Source organism: Hermetia illucens, chromosome 1 (assembly GCF_905115235.1).
Source record: "Hermetia illucens chromosome 1, iHerIll2.2.curated.20191125, whole genome shotgun sequence".
Taxonomy (NCBI): Eukaryota; Metazoa; Arthropoda; class Insecta; order Diptera; family Stratiomyidae; genus Hermetia; species Hermetia illucens.
Window position 1 is genome coordinate 140,172,926 of NC_051849.1, and position 20,650 is coordinate 140,193,575.

Below are 20,650 nucleotides of genomic sequence, written 5' to 3' on the forward strand. Positions count from 1 at the left end.
AATAGTTTCAATCCCTTCCACTCTGCTTTGACTTCAAACAGATTTTATATGAACATTTTTCTCTATCCATACCTCAATGTCCATAATGGATCTTGCCTGCTCATTTTTCAATCGGGCGTATGTTCACATCTACCGTTTGCCATGGACGACGCAGTGAGGCAAATTGTTTTATCTGCTATTCACTCAAAGATGTGTTTATTGGAACATGCTTACCATGGGCGAACAGCCACTTTTAACTACCGAACTATTACAGAAAACTTTTTGTATGATCTTTCCTGGAGATTTTTCGTTATCTAAATGATTAATTTTTCTTCTTTTCAGTCATGCGAAGAAGCAATATCGAAACTAAACACAGCAGGGGCCAGTCAGCAGACCCCAGTATATTACGTGGTAAATCAAATCTTATATCCCCTCGTTCAGGGATGTGAAACCAAAGATATTAAAATAATAAAGGTTTGTTGGTAAATCAAATTAGTGGTATTTTAAGGTTAACATTGTAAATTTTTCAGTTCTGTTTGGGAATGATGCAACGGCTGATAACGCAACAAGTAGTTGACCAGAAAGGCGCACGATATATAACAGACGCTTTGTGGATGCTTATGGAATACGGGCTCGAAGAAGTGAAAGTGTTGCAAACTATTACATTACTGTTAACAACAAACTCCGTAGTTCATGGTGAAACGTTGGCGAAGACTTTAGTACTATGCTTTAGGCTACACTTTACAAAGGACTCAACAATAGTAAATACAGCAGGAGCTACTATACGTCAACTAGTTTCTCTGGTGTTTGAGAGAGTCGTAACAGAACAAGCTACCAGTAGCACTGACGAAGGAAATGCAAAAGCAAACAATGCAGTGGAGCAACATTCGCAAAACAGTTCATCTGGTGTTGATATAAAAAATCTCAAACCATGTGCTGCAGATGCATTCCTCTTATTTCAAGTAAAACGTTTAATGGTCATTAAAATTTCACATTAAAAAAAGTTTTTTTTTATGAACACTGATAGGATTTAGTGCAATTAGTGAATGCCGATCAGCCATACTGGCTGCTAGGAATGACTGAGATGACAAGGACCTTTGGCTTAGAACTTTTGGAAACGATATTGACTAGTTTCTCTTCTGTTTTTCATAAGGTACAGCTGGAAAACTTCTCTGAGAAATTTCCATTGTTTATTTCAATCTTATTATAGAATCCCGAATTCACTGTACTCCTGAAAGAACGTGTTTGCGCATTAGTAATAAAGTTATTCTCACCTAATATAAAACATCGATCATTGCCGCCAGCTGCTATTCCAGTTGGTGCGGGTCACGACAAGCCGTATTTTCCTATCAGCATGCGACTATTGAGATTGGTTTCGATCTTAATACAGAAATACCACAGTCTGCTGGTATGTTGATTGATTTAAGTCTAAATAGGGCATTTAGGGAAAAACGTATTCTCTCATTTCAGGTTACAGAATGTGAAATTTTCCTATCATTGATAGTGAAGTTCTTAGACCCAGATAAACCGGTGTGGCAACGGGCGCTCGCCTTGGAAGTTATACATAAGATGGTTGTGAAACCGGAGTTGTTGATTTCATTCTGTAAATTCTACGACTTGAAGGATCATGCAACCAATATATTCCAAGACATGATCAACTCTCTTGGAGCTTATGTGCAGAGTTTGTTTATAAACTCACAGATGGCAAGCACGATGGGTATGTTGTATCAAATTCAACCAAATAATGAAACAAGATAGGACTTTGCTATTTTGTTAAATTTTAGCAAATATTTTACTATACATTTATCTATCCACGATAGACTAACAATTTATCGAGAAATTAAATTCTTATTAAGGTTTAAATGGTCAGCCACCGGGATCAAATCTACCTGTAAATCTCCCCACTGGACCATCAGCATCGCCTAACCTTGGATTCATGTTCCGTGGCGTGTGGCTGCCTATTGTAATCACTTTTCCCACTGGCCAGTCAAAATCAGTCTAGTAAGCTTGCACACTATTTTTTACTGTTCATTTGGTAGTGGATTTGTGTTCAACAGCTTGAATATTCTATAATGCTTCATAAATGTAGAAAACAATATCAACCCTTAAACATTTCAGCTTGGAGATGTTAGATAAAATGGAACCGCCTTCAGTGCCCGATGGATACGGAATATCTGTTGGATATGCAAGTCTTCTGGATATTGTGAGATCACTCTCATTGGCAATAATGGGTCCATCCACGGTATAGTTTTTACTTAAAATAATCACGGGTTGTATATATCGTAACATCCACTTCTAGCTGGGCGAAACAACTCAAGTTCCCTATAAGGATCGTGTGACAGAAGAAGACAAAGTTTTGCACTGCCAACTTATAAATTCCAGTTGGTGTGGACTTTTGGCCGCGTTTACGCCCCTTGTTGATGCAGCGACGGATGAGTCAACAACAGAAAGTATCTTAAAAGCGATGCAAAATTATGCGGCGCTCTGCGGAACTTTAGAATTATACACCCCGAGGGATGCGTTTATAACAGCAATATGCAAAGCGTCTTTGCCGCCACACTATGCACTATCTGTTTTGAATGTTGGACATCCAGGTGTAGGCTTTAGATGTAAGGTTGATTGTTAATGCTTATTGTATTAAAAATATGCAAATATTCCACGTGCAGGCCATTCGAGAACTAATAGTCAAGATTTAAGCGGCCAATATATTAGTACATGCGGAGAAAATGATTTCCGGCAGCAGGTAGTTGCAGTTGGTACACCATTACCCACATCTTCACTTCCTGTCGGTGCACAGCAAGGACCGGTGATGCTCACTGCCAAAAATTTACAATGCATGCGAGCATTATTGCATGTAGCTCATTGTCATGGGAGTATATTGGGTACATCTTGGCACATTGTCTTGGCTACTCTTCAACATTTAGTATGGATTTTAGGATTGAAGCCGTCCACTGGAGGAAGCTTACAGGTTCGTTTTTTGAATTGACTTGTCGATGTATGTACACTCATAGACAGACAAATAACACTATAGTTCAAGCTAAAAGGTTTTATGATGGGTTCTGTTGCCAATTGGTTAGATAGGTCCTTTTATTTTGTGCGCAATGCTCTTCAGCCACGAAAAATAAAGATTATAAAGAAAAATACAACAAAATAGCGTTGAAAACTACTGACTGACGCATTATTGCACTCGTTAAAGAAGACCCTTTCATGACTTCGAGGAGTATTATTGCCGAAGAAAACTTCTAGTGTGCAGATGCAAACACAGGTAGAAAATCTACTCGGAAGAATAGCTAGGGGAGCTCCTTTCCTACGTAAACATAATTTAAGTAGTTGGTGAAATTAGCAGGGGTCATCTGGAGTGGGAAGGACTTGAGGGAGAGAAGAAGTTATGAAAAACTTTGTGTACTGATGAGTTTACCTTAAATTTGTTCTTCAATGATTATGCACGCCACGTGTGCAAACTGTTTAAGTCATAAAAGATTTGGTTAAGTATTACAGGATACAATCGGTTGAGAGACTTTGTCAGTCACCGGCCCTAAATCCAATTGGAAACTTATTGGGTGTTTTCTTGTAAAATTTCTGCGAAAAGGAGCGATTTTTGAAACTTCGTCCAGGACGAATAGAAAAATATCCCAATAGCAAGCGGCAGAAATTTAATTTGGACTATGCCTAACAGGATATAACAAGCGGTTCAAAATAAATATGGACACTCCAGATATTAACCGCAGAAACGAATCGAAAGAAAAAATATTTTAAATAATTTTATAGCTATAATTTCGAGGAAACACCAAATGTTCTCATTTCTTTGTCCAGGGTTCTCTCGTTATAATTCCTTTTTTTTGTAAAAATGCATGTTCTTTTATATAACGTTTAACAATGGAATAATTATTTTACTTGAAGCGGAGTTAATGCATTCATTTTAAAAGGCATAAATCGCCTAATAAGTGTTCAATTACGATATATGTTGTGTGATAGGTGTTCTTATTTATCTGTCCATGAGTGTACATATTAAAAATTAGTTTATATCATTTCAATTTTCGTTCGATCAATATAATCTATGTTAAATTAGTATTATGTGCTGTATAAGACGTCATAATTAAAAATTCAGCCGTTTCCTTTAAGTAGATTATCGTTTTCCGAAATGAATGTGCAGAAGACAGTAAGTGGTTAACCAAAATTTGTATCTGGATAGAAACAATCATTGATTTAAAGGAAGCGGCTTATGTTAGATTATCAGCAATCAAATTTATTTGATACAATTTTGAGCGCAGATAATATTCAGTTTAGATGGAACCTAATCAATTATGGTTCTAATTTTTATTTCCAAGTGGTTTCCCACTGTGAGTGACGGAACCTTGATAGTTTATATTGGGTATGATCAATAAGATCCTTCATTTCAAGAATTTTTTTTCTCAACGTTAAGGTATATTTTTAACAAAATTTGACAAGTTTCATTTTTATTCGAAAAGTTTTTCGTTCATTCATTTGGGCCGGCTATTCGTTGAATAACTTCAAAGTTCAAAAGTGAGTTTACTCTGTATGTCAAGAGATCATTGTCACGACAATGTAGTAGCTATAGGAGGGGGGGGGGCAATATAGCGATTGTGTCAAGTATTACAGCAATTGGTAATTGGCGAGTTCCGTGTTATTTGGAAGAGCTAATCATACCCAGGCTTCCCATCTGATGTTTCTTTCGTGGTTGGATCTTGGCATACACTATACACTAATACAACAGGTACAAACGGTATTAACACGGGAATTGAAGTCAAGCCACCATCGTTAATGCGGGAAGGTTGCAGTTTGTACTCCAAAGGCAATAAAACGCGGGCGAATAATATCTTTTTAAGATGAAGTGAAATCATGGTAAGCGACTATTTGCTCGAAGCACACGCTGGAGTAATACAGGGTTATCCATCTCATGTGCTGTTGTAAGTTGAAATTTATCGTCCGCGAAAGTTCATCAATTCATGCAGTGTAATTTTATAAAATATTTGGTCACTTTGATTCCTATTTTTATTGGATATTCTGTATGTTAAATAGTTGTCAAGGGAAAATTATTTGTTAATTTAATGACAACATACCAACTGTCATACCATTCGTTACGCTGAAGAGGATATCATCCTTTTGCAATATACAACGATAAACACTCGTTTTCCTATAGCAGTTCGACGTCGGATTTACTGGAAAAGAACCTTTTTTTGAAGCTTTGATTAAAACACAACCTTGTTAAAAATGTACTGCTTGTCTTTTTGTCCAGGAGGAAAAGATATTCAAAAGGTACTGGCACATATGTTATCATCGTGTGGGATTTAATAAAATCTATGTTAAACGACATTAATTTAGTAATAGCATATAGTTTACAGTCCGAAACGGTCTTGAATGCATGAGACACTCTTATGGTGGTTTTTCTATGAACCGCATCTCTTGAACATCGCGTATAGGGTGGAGTGCAGATACATAGAGCAATACGGAACTCACCACCCTAACTAAAAACATCCTACAAACGCATCGCAGGCTTCCGATGTTTGGCATTGTGCTTACCAGGCTTGGATGCCTTATATTACAACAATTCGTACAATTTTGCAAACATTAGCTTTAGATCTAATCAAGTAGCTTTTTCCATTAAGAATACGTTTCTTTCGAAACAATTTTTTTATGGTTTGCTGTACTTTTTGGAGGAATTACTTAGCCGGTCCTCATCAAATTTCGAGCACATATTCCACACATACAGGGCTTATTGCTACCGAAACGTCCACAACACCTCGGATAGGGGGTGACCTTGTGGCTAGGACCTTTGGCTCTCGAAAATGGGCTATCATTGGTTTCTGTAATAATGTGCGTACGTTCCTCGATAAACGGTAGCGTGGGTCCTCATAATGCTGGCTTTTCCCAGCGTAGGTAGGAATTCCAACGATATAAGCTGACCCTGTGCCTAAGCGAAGTAAGATGGTAGGACTCTGGAGAATTCTCCCTCTTGCGGCAATGTGCTTTTTTACTTTGGAAAGCCAAGTGATAGCGGACGTGAATCCAGTGTCGAGCTGTTTCTGACGGATATCGCGAGGCGCGCTCTTTTAACCTAGAAGCCGGTTTCTGGTAGACTTCTAACTGTAGAATTCCAGTTCAGGTTAAAGAGCATCACAATTGTACAATGCTATGTACCAACGGAGATTTCCGATACAATGGAGAAGCATCCTTTCTATCCTAAAGGTTCTATTGTGATCGTGATGGGCGATCTGAATGCTAACCTGGGCTCTGATAACATCTTGCTCGGACATGTGATGAGGAAACACAGTGGGAGGTTTGTGGATTTCTACAACTTCCAATGCCTCGTCATTGGTGCCACATTGCTAGAGCATAGAGTCTGCCAAAAGGCCAGTTTGGCTTCAATTAACCGACATCGTATGAGCAATCAGACTGACCACTTCGCGATCAGCAGTAGGTTTAACAGTTGTCTTCTAGATGTTCGTACTAAGAGAAAGAGTTCGCCATCTGATGGTCGCTTACTTTCGCTTGCGAGTTGCTTCACATCTTTCTGCAGGATTAGGGAGCTGCGACCCCCATGTTCAAGATCGACCGCTTATATGATGCAGCTGTCGGCCGACAGTGGGAGAGATATCTTGCTGATTGGACGGTAAATACACTGAGTAACACACCTGAGAATATCGATAAGCATTGGACTGCCATTAAAAATGCTCTTTTTTCGGGTGCTTCATAGGTTGTCGGTCGCATCTCGAAGGGGCGTCATAGGATCTGGCTGTCTGTGGAATCGCGGAAGCGGATCGATGAACTAAAGGGGTTGAAAGCTCTATTGACTGCTGCGGATGATGGCGAGTGTGACAAGCTCGAACTCTGATAACGAGCGCAGTCTCGGAAAGTTCATGTTCTGTACGCCGTGACAAGAGAGAATTTGCTATTGCGCTAGTCGGGGAAGCGGAAGTCGCCGCAGAACTCAATGATTTCAGAAGTGTATACCGCATCACGAAAGAACTGAAGAGGTGGAAAGAACACTTCACCACAGTTCTTGACCGTATCACCTCAGGTGAGATTCCTCGAAGCAGAGAGAAATCTTTTCGGCCATCATTACACTGAAACGGAGTAAATTCGCTGGGCTTGACGATCTCCTCGTGGGGTTATTAATCGTTGTATCTACACATCTGCTGCTTCCACTCGTATGGAAATATTGGGACTCCGAGACTTTTCCCAGAGAGTGGAAAAAGGGGATGATCGTTAGGATTCCAAAGAAGGAAACCCGTCTAGAGTGTGATAATTGGAGTAGCTCTTTCAATTTGCAAAGATAATAGCTAAAATAATCCGCATCAAAAAACATTTCGAAAGCTTAATCGACAGAGATGAGGCTGGTTTCCGCTTCAGATCCTCCTGCATAAATCTTCGCTGCCCTTGCTCTTCATCGATGTCGAGAAAACTTTTGGTAGCGTGAACAGGTTGTGTATCTGGAGTGCTTTACGCAGGCGGGGCATTACGGAGAAACTAATAGCCATTATCCGAGCGATATATTATGGCGCGAATTGTCACGTGCTGCACCGAGGTAAAATCTCAGAGGATTTTGAGGTCGAAATCGGAGTCCGCCAGGGTTGCATCTTGTCACCGATATCATTCCTTGTTATCGGCGACGATCTTCATGCTGCCTTGTCCAGAGGGGGTGGAGGAATTTTATGAACTATGATATCTTTCCTCAAAGGTCTCGACTACGCTGATGACATCTGTTTGCTCTCTCATTCGGTCATGGACCGTGGCTAAATGGCTCTGAATTTGGAAAGAGAGGCGAATAGTGGACTGAATATAAACCCCAACTAAACCAAGGTTCTTAATCTGATGGGTCATTACACTCTCTCTATCCGCATTAACGAGTAGAGCATCGATGTATATGTGGGAAGCGTGATTTCTATCGACGACAGTCAGACAGACGATTGCGTTGTTGGCTATGCCATGCAGTGGAGTCATCTGTCTCAAATGGACGAGGAGTGCGGGCGTGTTGGGAAGTTGTATCATATAGCGGGTATTTTGAGGAGTGTTTATAAGGTTTTGTTTGCAAAACATTAAAATCGGTTCAATCTCTGTCTGTCACACGCACTTTTCTCAGAAACGGCTATACAGATTGACACGAAATTTGGTGAGAAGGTGGGAACTGTGAACGCCCAAACATGCAGTGAGTGATATCATTCTACGTTGAGATTTAGGGGGGGGGGTCCCCATACAGGGTGGTGTAACATTTTTTTTTTTATAGTCATGTGGGGTATCAAATGAAAGGTCTCGATTAGTACTTTTCGAAGCCGGTATTAGTTTTGAGATTTGTAAGAAAGGCGAGAAGTGGGAGGGGTGGAAAGTGATGATTTCTTTAACGGACCCATTCTCAGAAACTACCCGAAAAAATCTAAAAAAAAATCATGAATATGCCTCTATATAGTGCCCAGGACTCAAAATACTCTCCATATCGATATCTGCTCAAAATAAATTAATAATAATATATTACCATATTTTTGGGGAAATTGAGTAAAACCCCCCTTAAGTTTATCCCAGAGTTATAAAAGTTGGTAGTAGTATAAAATATAATATGTTGCATATTGTCCCCAAGTTTGATCAAAATCATACTATTAGTAACAAAGTTACAGTAGCTCAAAGTTTATTTTACCGCGTAAATTTACTGCAACTAAATATCAATATCACACTAAAGTGGGTAGTCAGACATGCTAAATGCATATACATAACGGGCTACGTACAAACGGGATAGTTCTATACTCAGTCATAGAAGAAGCAAACAAAACCTTTCATACCTGAAGTGCCCAGCTTCCGATTTCCCGACTTGTTTTTTCAGGTTTTTAGTCAGGGTTTTTTCTGAGAATGAGTCCGTCAAGTAAGTGATCATTTTCTAGTCCCCGTTAAAATTTTGAATTGAATTTTGAAAATCGCCCTTGTTCCTTTCTTGACTCAGTTTCGCCCTATGTGTCGGAGCAAAGTCTTATTGAACCATCCGATTCGAATCGTTGAAGTACTGTTAAGACTACAAAAGTACCATAGCATGGTGCAAATTCCGCTCCGAACCATGATGCGTTGCAAATGTTAAAAGTTTTGATGATTAACCAAACTTTGTCATTTTGCTGATTATGGGTTTGTTTCACAGATATGCAACCAATACTAACCTTCGGCCCGATTTTTAGGTTGAATCGTCCTTGGAAACATGCGAGCTTATTTTTATTGCTGATACGAGTTTCACGAACGATTTTCCTCATGGCAATCTTAAAATTTAATGAAACTCATTTTTTGATACATTAGCGGCTACTGAAGGTGGCCTTATGGCCAAGTTTTTTGAACTGGTGAATCGCATCGAATGCCATTTGTTACGGTATACTGAGCAAACGGAGAATTTCAGTTTGGAGATTTCTTTTACGAAGCAATTCAAAAATTGCCGTGTGTCTTTGACATTGGCATTGAAAAAAAAGCTATACGGAAACTAAATTTGATGTACTGTAGTGCAGTGATGTAGTACAGGACAACATGGAGAATTCCATTCAAAGAAAATTATTTGGTTACATTGTAAAACAATTTGTGGGATGCATTACACTTTCTTCCGATTTTTTTGTCGTACCCTGTCCACGCGCAAATTCCACCAAAAATTTACCTGTGATAAGCGCATATCCGAGAACTTTTTTAAGATCTTTTTTCTATGATGGCTGGTACTCCGTGAATTTCTTATTGCCTTTTCCAAATATTTCAATTTACGCATTGGCCTTTCCTTTCTCTTTGAGTTTTTATCAAGCTATCTGTCGGATTTTAAATGTTTTAATAGTTGTAATGACTAACGATACCCTAAGATGTTGATTCGTAGATGGTCGCTTATATTCCATATTCTAATATTATATTATCTGTTTTCAAACAAACATTTTAGGCTGCTCCAAAGCCAGCGATTGATGCTAATGCTGGAATACAAACGGCAGTAATGGCAGATTTGCCGGTGTTGTCACAAATGCTGAGTCAACTTTTCGAATCGAGTCAGTATTTGGATGATGTAGCCCTTCATCATCTAATTGATGCGCTTTGCAAACTTTCTCATGAAGCAATGGAACTTGCGTATACAAACAGGGTAAGTATTATTCGATTGATTGTCAATTGAGGTGTATCTTATGCTAAGAATATTTGAAGGAGCCATCACTTTTCGCTGTCGCTAAACTGTTAGAAACGGGTCTAGTGAATCTTCCACGAATAGAAGTGCTATGGCGACCCTTAACCAATCACTTGCTAGAAGTGTGTCAGCACCGTCACATACGCATGCGAGAGTGGGGCGTTGAGGCAATAACTTACTTGGTTAAAGCTGCTTTGCAACATAAATATGAGACGCCATTGAAGGAAAATATGGTAAAGTCAAATGTGTAAGTTGGATGAATTGAAGTAAAAAGTATTTTCGTAGGCGTTACAAACGCTTCTTCTCAACCCCTTGGCCGAACTATCGTCAGTACCACACGGAGATGTAAGACAACGTCAACTTGAGTGCGTTCTTCAAGCTCTGAACGGTGCTGGTGAAACTTTATCGTACGGATGGCCTGCAGTGCTCGGTATTATCGGCGCCGTGAATGATCATCATGGGTAATATATATGTTTAAATTGGGAAATTAATGAGTGAACATTACATTTTTAGGGAAGCACTCATACGAATAGCCTTCCAATGTTTACAATTGGTTGTAACAGATTTTCTACCAGTCATGCCATTTAGATGTCTGCCGTTGTGTGTCAATACGGCCGCTAAGTTTGGATCTCAGACTCAGGAGCTGAATATATCCTTGACTGCAGTTGGATTAATGGTAGAAACGGACTAGTCTACGAGGTTGGTGTTATACAAACTGATCGTTTTCGTTTACATTTCAGTGGAACATTTCCGACTATTTTAATCAAAATCAAAACAAGCTGATGCAAGCTGTTATTGACGATGGATCAGTATTACCAGATTTTCCGGGTACTGTGAACATGCCTCAATTTGATAAACTGTGGATGTGTTTATACGCTAGATTAGGTAGAGGTTTTTTTTTATTCATTCCCTTTATAAACTGTTGATATGTATACATTTCTAGGAGAACTTTGTGTCGATTTGAGACCAGCTGTAAGAAAATCAGCCGGTCAAACACTATTTTCGACAATATCAGCCCACGGCAACTTACTGAACCCACCGACTTGGCAAGCTGTGCTTTGGCAAGTATTGTTTCCACTATTGGATAAAGTCAGAAGTCTATCGAGTTCGGCAAGTAATGAAAAAGTTGACACAAGTGGCAATATTTTGATACATCATTCGCGAAACACCGCTCAGAAACAATGGGCTGAAACTCAAGTACTAACGTTGTCGGGAGTGTCTAGGGTGAGTTTTCTATTTACTCTGGGCGAGGAGCTGAGGAACGTAAAATTTTTTTGTGTTTGACTGATATTCGTTTCCAATGCATTACAGGTTTTTAACACGAAACGTCAATTACTGCAAATGCTGGGTGATTTTCCCCGAGCGTGGTCGCTTCTGTTGGAATTTATCGAAAGTTCAGCACTGAGCAAAAGCAATGAAGTGTCACTGGCTGCTCTGAAATCTTTTCAGGAAATTTTGTACAACAAACCTGAGAAGAGTGATAAGTCGAAAGATACCAGTCAAACCAATGATGCGGACATTTGGAATGTAAGTGTGAGAATTCTCTTAAGGAGTTTATTAGTATGACAGTTGGTTCACATATTTCTAGGTTGCTTGGCAAGTTTGGCTTAATATCGGTACTGAAAGCACTGAACCCCCAAAACCAGAAAATTTGCATGAAAATACTGAGGAACTGTATATTCCGAGTCAAGCATTTTTAACGGCCTTAGTACAAATATTTCCCGCCTTGTTCCAACACATCAAGACAAGGTATGATAGGCTTTAACGCTTTTATTTGCTTTTCTATTAAAAGAGAATAGTTACCCACTTCCGCAAGCAGAGTCAGATAGTGATCACTTTTTGCCTTATTAATAGATTCACGGAACAAGGTTTGCACAAACTTTGCGTTGTCTTAATGAATGCTGTTGCAGTGCCAGTGCATAGCGACGTGACACCCTACATTACTTCGACTGCCTCTGATTCCCTCCTGTCACCGTTGCACGACGGAGTTCTAGAATGTATGGAGCTTTTACAAAAAGTGAGTGCAGCACATAACTTCAAAGAGAAGAAACTACTTAACAATACGGTGGTATTTTTAGGAAGCCATGGTCGAATCTTCACACATGAAAAAAATGATCCCTGCCATTTTCCGTCAGCTACTTAGTTTTAGTAAGTTCGCATGCATTCCACCGTCATTCGAAACGATGGATTCATCTAATATGAAATCGAGTCGAATAAATCCCAGCAATTCAACCATCGAATGGGTTAGTATGAATTACATTCCGTTCGGTGAGAAGGCGTTAAATCTTTCAGTGAAATTGTATTTGGAAACGGCACGAGAAGATGTTGTGATTGAAGGACAAATTTTACATGAGATAATTAAGGTTTGTGAAATACGAAATTAGATGTAATTTCAGAAATTTCGATACATTGACTTCTTCTCGAATAGGCACTAAAAGTTCCGTTGTCGCTTAAATATAAATGTATGTCGTCAAGTACGTGGAAACTGGCGATTTCAAGCCTATTGTCAGTGTTGCATACTGGATTCCAGGTGGCCAGATCAAGACCGAACTACTTTACAGGGATGTGGACAGATTTGTTTGAAACTCTAGATCAATTCCTGTTCCCCACGAGGTACTGCAATGGTCAAAAGCAACGACGCGACTAGTTGCTCCTGTGCCTTCTAGATTAATTCAAAATTAAATTTTCTTTCAGTGTATGCACGGTGGAAGATCGTGGATTAGAAGAAATTGTTTTAGACGAAACCATAGATTGCCAAGTGATTGAATTACTGCGAGATGAAATACTGCCTTATTCAAATGAAATACCGCATCAATTCATACTAAATATTGTTGTACTTTTAAACAAAGGATCTATCCATTCAGCGACTGGATCGAATATAGGTTGTGAATCAGATTGGAAATTGCGTGAAATGTTTGCAAAAGTATGCTTCGAAACTCTACTTCAATTCTCTCTCCTTAATGACAGCAGCAATAATAATGCAGCCACCACTCCAAATGGTGAGAATGGATTTGCTGGACGTTTAGCAATTACGGCGCTTCTGCATCGATTCCAAGAAGTTTTGAAACGCTTCAATGATGACGAACGTCAAAGCGGAAAGTGTCCATTGCCAAGGTACGTATCGTAATTATTGTTGAGGCAATTCGTTGATTATCTCACCTATTAATCTTGCCTACTTAGTTAATCATACGTTATTCAGTGTTGTAATGCATTAAATATACCACTTTGGTTACTCTTGGAGTCGTACGCAGAGACTCCTTGTAGTAAAGCAGATAATGAACTATTGTATAGAAAATTTTGCAATCAGAGTCATATTTTGCAAATAATAACAGACATACAAAACAGTTAGAATTATGAAGTTACTTTTTATGCAAAGAAAATAATAAAATCGAAAGGGCGGCAGTAGCACTGGAAAGATAATCAGTCCACACATTAGCCTCTATTGAAATATATTCACTATTTCCCATCATCTTAAATTCAGTAAATTAAGTTGTTACGTTTACGAACACAATTAACCATTTCAATCAAAATTAAAATCATTCAAATCGAAGACCTCAACTACTTCAGCCATTGGACTGCACACGAGGAAATGATCTGGCATATCAAAGTGAGATACGCGATGGACTACAGAATTGAGTCGTTTCCCACTACGTGTCTGTTATTAGAATATTCATAAACCTAATTACGATTACACGCGGCACTGAAGAAGGGAACCAGTTGTTTCCGAAATATCGAAATGTACCGAATAAGCGACGAAGACGGCGTTGAATTCGAATTCCTAAAAACTCTTTGTTAGAGATACCGCGAACACGCATTGATTCTAATTACGATGTTTTTCCGGATTTGTGGACGATGGTCGAATGGTGTTTTTACCTGACATTTCGTCTGCAATTCTGGTAGAATTTCTCAAGGACGATACGTTGGTTGGCATAGAATTTTCCCCAATAGCTCAAGTCGGATTGGTGGTACGGTATATGAGGCGCCGTGAATTATTTCTACCATTCCTTCTGTTAAAAAAAAATCACTGCTACGACTGGTAACGAACGTTCCGCTTCGAGTCTCTGTTCTTTCCCGGTTGGTAGACGCCCGGAGTGTGGTTTTTAGAAGTGTAATTAGCAAGTACTCTTTTAGTCTATGTCTATACTTTGTTGCGACCTTCCCCCTTCTTTTTGAAATTCTTATTGTATTTTTGAACTGTATAGACCGCATTGACCATGACATCGAGAAGCAATTTTTGACAGTACTACTGCCATTCATCGCCACATGTGAACCTCTCTGGGCATTCGCTTTTACTCTTAATTAAAGGTTGAATATTAATTAAATTGATTATACTAAAGTAAGTAAAGTTATTTATAACAGACTTAATATGTATAAGATAGTTGTCCCCAAAGCCAATTTTCCGTTCCTGTAACAATACGCATTTATCGATGTCACCAATTTCGTCGATGCTCTTTTATCGTAGTTTTAATAATTATTTTTGTATTTCAATACACGCAGTGTGCTTTAGTGAGGCTGAAAGTATTTTTTATATAATCATCATCAACGGCGCAACAACCGGTATCCGGTCTAGGCCTGCCTTAATAAGGAACTCCAGACATCCCGGTTTTGCGCCGAGGTCCACCAATTAGATATCCCTAAAAGCTGTTTGGCGTCCTGGCCTACGCCATCGCTCCATCTTAGGCAGGGTTTGCCTCGTCTTCTTTTTTTACCATAGATATTGCCCTTATAGACTTTCCAGGCTGGATTATCGTCATCCATACGGATTAAGTGACGCCTACCGTAACCTATTGCTTCGGATTTTATCCACAACCTGACGGTCATGGTATCGCTCATAGATTTCGTGCTTATGTATGCTACGGAATCGTCCGTCCTCATGTAGGGGGCCAAAAATTCTTCGGAGGATTCTTCTCTCGAACGCGGCCAAGAGTTCGCAATTCTTCTTGTTAAAAACCCAAGTCTCCGACGAATACATGAATACATTCTCTCATGGCCGTTTTACCCTGGGTATGCTATCATAGGCGGCTTTAAAGTCGATGAATAGATGGTGCAACTGTTGTCCATATTCCAACCGTTTTTCCATTGTTTGGCGCAGAGAGAAAATCTGATCTGTTGCTTATTTGCCTGGAGTGAAACCTCTTTAGTATGGGCCAATGATGTTCTAGGCGTATGGGGCTATCCGGCCTAGTAAGATAGCGGAGAATATCTTATAGATGGTACTCAGCAACGTGCTGCACTGTGTGATATTTCCCTTTTTATGTATGAGACAGAAAATGCCTCGTTGCCAATCGTCAGGCATTGATTCGCTGTCCCATACCTTGAGCACAAGTTGATGAACCACTTGGTGTAACTGGTCGCCTCCATATTTAACCAATTCGGCTGTAATTCCATCGGCTCCTGGCGACTTATGATTTTTTAGCCGATGAATTGCACGGACTGTTTCTCCTAAACTTGGTGGTGGCAGTATTTGTCCGTCGTCTTCAGTTCGCGGAACCTCCAACTCGCCAATGTTCTTGTTGTTCAGTAGCTCATCAAAGTGCGCAACCTATCGCTCCAATCTGTCCATTCTGTCGGAAATCAGATTTCCCTCTTTATCTCGGCAGGATGAGCATCGAGGTGTATAAGGCTTCATCCTGCTGACTTGTTGGTAAAACCTACGCGCCTGGTGAGGTTGCTCCCTGTACTTTTCGAGTTCACAGACTTGTTGGTTCTCCCAGGCTTCCTTTTCCCGTCTTTGAAGTCGCTTCGTCGCTCGACGGAGTTTGCGATAAGTCTCTGCGCGTGCCCGCGTTCTTTGAGAATGCAACATTACTCGGTGTGCGGCATTCTTTCGTTCCGTTGCTAGCTTATATTCATCGTCAAACCAGCCGTTCCGACTCCTTTTGCGGCAAGTATATTTGTGGCCGTATCAATGATAACGTTCTTGAGGTGGTTGTGAAGATCATTTGTTGATGCTTTATCTCCAGGTCCTCTGTTGACTGCGGTTATTTCGGCATCCATTTCCCTCTTATAGGTGTTGCGGAGGGCTGTGTTGTGGATGGCTTCAGTGTTAAACCTCACCTGATTTTCAGAGGGGATTCTAGGTGGTGTTGTTATTCGAGGTCGGAATACCATGCCAACGAGATAATGATTTGAGTCTATATTGGCCCCCTATATGTTCTGACATTCATCAAGGCTGAAAGGTGGCGGCTTTCGATCAACACGTGGTCAATTTGGTTGAAAGTGGTCCCATCTGGAGAGGCCCATGTATGTTTGTGGACCGCTTTCCGCACAAATCAGGTACTTCCAACAACCATTTCGTGTGACACTGCCAACTGAATAATCCGCAGTCCGTTATCATTTGTATTTTCGTGTAAGCTATGGGAGCCAACGTATCGCCTGAATACGAGCTCCTTCCCTACTTGGCTGTTAAAATCCCCAAGTATATTTTATATAATGCTTCTCCAAAACCTAACCTTTTTATCTCCAGTATTGCTGGAGAGGACGAACCAACAAAATCACTGCAGTGGATTTTCGATTTCAAATCTTTCCTGAATACATGGGTCCAAAGAACGCCAGTTGTGGAACACAAACTCATCCAGGTTACGCTGATGCGTGAATCAATTTCAGGGTGCAGTTCACCGTTGGCTGATAGTATCGATCCATGATACTTAAATCGTTAACACTTGGCAGGTCGCTATGTGCCTGTTTCATGGGTCCCGCTCATCAAAAATTCTGTTTTTTCAGTTTAAATCGGAGACGGTGCTGCATGAGGCTATCATTCCACTTCTAGACAAGATGTGACATGCTAGACAAATATAATCAAGATAAAGTATTGTGTCGGGTGTCGTGCGTGGAGGTGCTCATGACTAGAACGAAGGAAAGTGGCGAGAAGGCATTTCCATGAAGCGAATTTGCTGCGAATTTTTACTTGCCACAGTTCAAACGTTATTCTTGTGATCACAAAAGAAAAATTTACCCGATGAGTTCCTCTTTCACTAGGTGTTTTCGCAGTGCATACTGCTCGACCGCGCACGTGGAGTCGTAACACTGCGGATCCGAGTGCTGCAATCAAGAGGGAAGACCACGACGGATCGCATCCTAAATCGACGGTTCTCCTGCCTCAGATGTACAATGGGGCCCGCCCTTTGATGTTCTGGTTTTGGGCCGTAAACCAATCGCATTTTGCCCTTACACATGTGGAATTTTTTGAACGTTCTTAATGGTGGACAGTCGGTTAAGTGAGATTATTTTTTTTTTTTTCCCAAAAAAATTACCGTTTACTTTTTCGCTGACATAACCATTCGAACTTTATTTCCTTCTTTTCTCGATCTCAGTATTTTATTTTACTGAGGTTAGTAGTAATTATATTGCCTTAAATCGCTTGGAGCCGGCATGTGGTCAAAAAATTTCCGCCCAGGGAAACTTCATTTTTGGTAGGATTTGACATTTATCTGGGCTTTTTGGCACATATTATTTCCGCTTCTAAGCAACTATTAGAAAAGTTTTTCCTTGACTACCTGTCTACCAAATATGGATCGCTCGATCGCTATCGTCAACGTCTTGACTAAACCTCTATTTTATCGTTTTTGGTTGGCTTATCCAGATAGAGTGCTTTTTTTTGTATACTTAAAAGGTCTGATTGAGTGTGTATTTCCATAGTAAACTAGATCTTAAATGGTGAAGAAAGTTGTTTAGTCCTTGGGGCCATGGCTCCATGCGACAAAGTTACCGTCGACGTATCGTTTTTCTGAAATTTTTCAGTGAACAAAGTCGCATTAACTGACTTCAATGGACCTCCCATCACGACGTTATCAGCTAATTTATAGAATACGTTGTTCCAGTGGAAACAAGTAGTAAAGAGAGACTATCGGAATAAAGCCGTGATGTTATCTGGGATTCCTCAATTTATATATTGCAGCGGCGACTGAGTTGAATTGAGGGAATGGTGGAAATCCGCGACGCCTCACTCATACTCCATAAAATTCATAAAACAGCAAAAATAACACGTGTAACTTTGGGGTGAAATAATTGAAATACAGACCCAAAGCATCTTCAATTGGGGTTTTCGCGGGAACTTTTGTTGTGAATTTCCCAAATCAGGGCTCATTTAATTATGCTCCCCGAGAAGACTCATTTGAATAGATGACTACCAGTTCAACCCCGTGTGAATTCACAATTAACATACCATTCTACGTGTAAATTTGTTGAAAAATTGTAAGTTGACATATTTTACATATAAGGCAACAATCGGATCTGAATCTAGAGTTAGAAGTGTGCTATAACATTTCAATTTTACGTCGTAACGATATATAAGAAGCATTGCCCTGGCCCGGGATTATACCCTGATTAGACTCTAGTACTCATTTGTAACTGTGTTGACTGGCATCCGACGTTCAGCCAGGATACAAATGTTTCTTCCATCGGTGACTGTCGGCCAAACCAAAACCAAGTGGCCGAGGAGAACCTCCATAGTGGTGGCACCGGGAGACGCTGTACTCACTTTGGCTTACCGGCCGTGATGCAGTAGGCGAATGCTCCAAAGGCCTAATCAGGGCGATCAGACCCGAGTCTGCACGGTGACTGATACCATGGGAACCGAGATAGCCCCTGGACTCTCATACTTTGGGTGAACTCCCGTTGTATGTGAGTACAGCTCGGTTATTTGCGGTTGGCCCCTTAGTGGGAGCTTCATGGGGGTTCTTGGTTATGCTCAAACGAGAAGAGACCTTCGGGCCTCGGCGTGGTGTTGCGTTTCAACACGAGTGCCGTACTCCTTAGTTCAGTAGAGATTTAGGTAGGTCTTACATCCCCCAGTATGAATGCTAAGCTATGCACTTGGTGTAGAGTGGTACCGTTGTAGCTTGTCTCAGCGGGGCTCTGATTGTGGTCACAAAATCAGTCCGTGTCTTAAGAAAATCGTCCAGACAGGTGCTCACGTTAAACCCTCAAGGGCTCTCTTCCACTCCACAAGATGACCTGCGTGGATTATTTAACATAATGGTTAACATAAAAAACTGTAAGGTTCTCGAAAACTGTCAGATTAATCCCCAAAATGGTAAACATATCTAAGGCGATGTTCTTCTAAATTCGCAAAAGTGTTTCATTATCTTCGTCCGATATACTACATCGACGCGTAATCGCTAAGGATACTGACCTGACCTGTAAAATATTAGTTTACAGCGAAAAGAAGCTATAAACTAACATTTCTACACCTTCTCTCCGTTTCCAAGCGAGCACAGTAGTTGACCTGAACATCTCACTTATCATGGCAGCTCGGAGACTATTTGTTAACTTTTACTTATTTGATTACTGTTCAAAATCTCTCAAGACAATTCCTCTCATTCTTACCTAGCTTGCAATTGCAAACTAGGCTCCCATTTTGGCCTTTGTGATCTCAGTATTTGAAATCTATAAAGTGCTACGGGTTTCGTGCTTAGTTTTTTTTATATTTATATGAATTTTGGTAACATACCCTATGTATATATCCGATATAGTTTTCTCAAAATCTACACAATTCTTAATAATGTAAAACATATCACGTTGAACAGGTACAGGCTGTCTGAGATATCATTCGTCCTGAAAGCTGTAGCAACCCTAATCATGTCCATGAAAAAGGCTCCACCAGCAAAAGGTATTTTGTTAGTCACTAATTTTCAGATCATTCACTCATTGTTTCCATAAATTACAGTGAATAAAACTGCCTGGGAGCAACTTATTGGCTTGTATCCATACCTAGTAGATTGCACAACAACAACATCAGCAGAAGTCTCACGATCGTTGCGAGAAGCTTTACTTCAATACACGGAGCTGCTACAGGCCCCATCGAACGCTAGCAATGAGTCGATCGCAAATGGTGTGGAGAGCGTTTGCTAAAATCAAACGGCACGAGAAAAATAATTTTATTAATATACACTTTAGCGAGTAGAAAAGGCAAAGAATAAAATCGTTTATAACTTCAAGAGAGCTGATATGAATTTCTATACTTGTTCCTTTTCCCTCTATTTTCATTTGCTTGCTAATAATGCGTCAAGAAGTATTGTGTACGAATTGCTTCTAAATAATTGAATCGAAACATATTAAATATGTAGTATTGAATGTGCAATCTTTTGTATATTTATTTGTCATATTTACTGTCGTCCTATTTCTCACCTTGTTATCTTAATTAGTATTGAGTTTAGTGTTGTAATTATGTTGTTGTAATGTGAGTGGTAAAAAGACATTGGGAAACCGATTAATGGCTGAATCAAGTGTTAATGGGAGTTTTTCATTAAATTTTAGTTATGAAGAATTAATTCGTAAGACTTTTATTTAGTACTGCATCAAACATGTAGAGTTGATAACCGATTTCTATTTCGGATGAACATGGCTATGTGAGCGCTGAAAGCTTGCTTCAAAATATAAATATTTTCACAAAACCACGGCGACCAGAGTTCGTTATTACCGCGGCCAATAAACTGGCTTATAGATATCAGGTAAAGCAAATTTTATTGAATCGTTCGCCAGTTTACATATAGGCAGAGAATCGAGTACCTCACAATTGGTAAAATACCTACT

At 39.9% G+C, this 20,650-nt stretch overlaps 1 protein-coding gene across 2 annotated transcripts in view; it reads left to right on the top strand.

Moving 5' to 3' along the window:
* Positions 1–20,388, top strand: part of LOC119649293 (protein MON2 homolog) — a 33,651-nt gene extending 13,263 nt beyond the window's left edge. The window contains exons 2-24 of one of the 2 annotated variants that reach the window (XM_038051389.1): positions 322–453; positions 510–941; positions 1,007–1,132; positions 1,190–1,387; positions 1,450–1,696; positions 1,836–1,980; positions 2,098–2,221; positions 2,279–2,588; positions 2,646–2,947; positions 9,884–10,078; positions 10,138–10,350; positions 10,403–10,578; positions 10,631–10,793; positions 10,858–11,002; positions 11,061–11,341; positions 11,429–11,644; positions 11,706–11,866; positions 11,972–12,134; positions 12,196–12,480; positions 12,546–12,730; positions 12,812–13,231; positions 19,645–19,727; positions 19,785–20,388. In XM_038051389.1, coding sequence (XP_037907317.1) covers positions 322–453; positions 510–941; positions 1,007–1,132; positions 1,190–1,387; positions 1,450–1,696; positions 1,836–1,980; positions 2,098–2,221; positions 2,279–2,588; positions 2,646–2,947; positions 9,884–10,078; positions 10,138–10,350; positions 10,403–10,578; positions 10,631–10,793; positions 10,858–11,002; positions 11,061–11,341; positions 11,429–11,644; positions 11,706–11,866; positions 11,972–12,134; positions 12,196–12,480; positions 12,546–12,730; positions 12,812–13,231; positions 19,645–19,727; positions 19,785–19,969 — 4,887 coding nt within the window. In that variant the 3' untranslated portion in view covers positions 19,970–20,388. The remainder of the gene's footprint in view (positions 1–321; positions 454–509; positions 942–1,006; positions 1,133–1,189; positions 1,388–1,449; positions 1,697–1,835; positions 1,981–2,097; positions 2,222–2,278; positions 2,589–2,645; positions 2,948–9,883; positions 10,079–10,137; positions 10,351–10,402; positions 10,579–10,630; positions 10,794–10,857; positions 11,003–11,060; positions 11,342–11,428; positions 11,645–11,705; positions 11,867–11,971; positions 12,135–12,195; positions 12,481–12,545; positions 12,731–12,811; positions 13,232–19,644; positions 19,728–19,784) is intronic. The other variant, XM_038051398.1, reaches the window with a different exon arrangement.
* Positions 20,389–20,650: the final 262 nt, after the last annotated feature.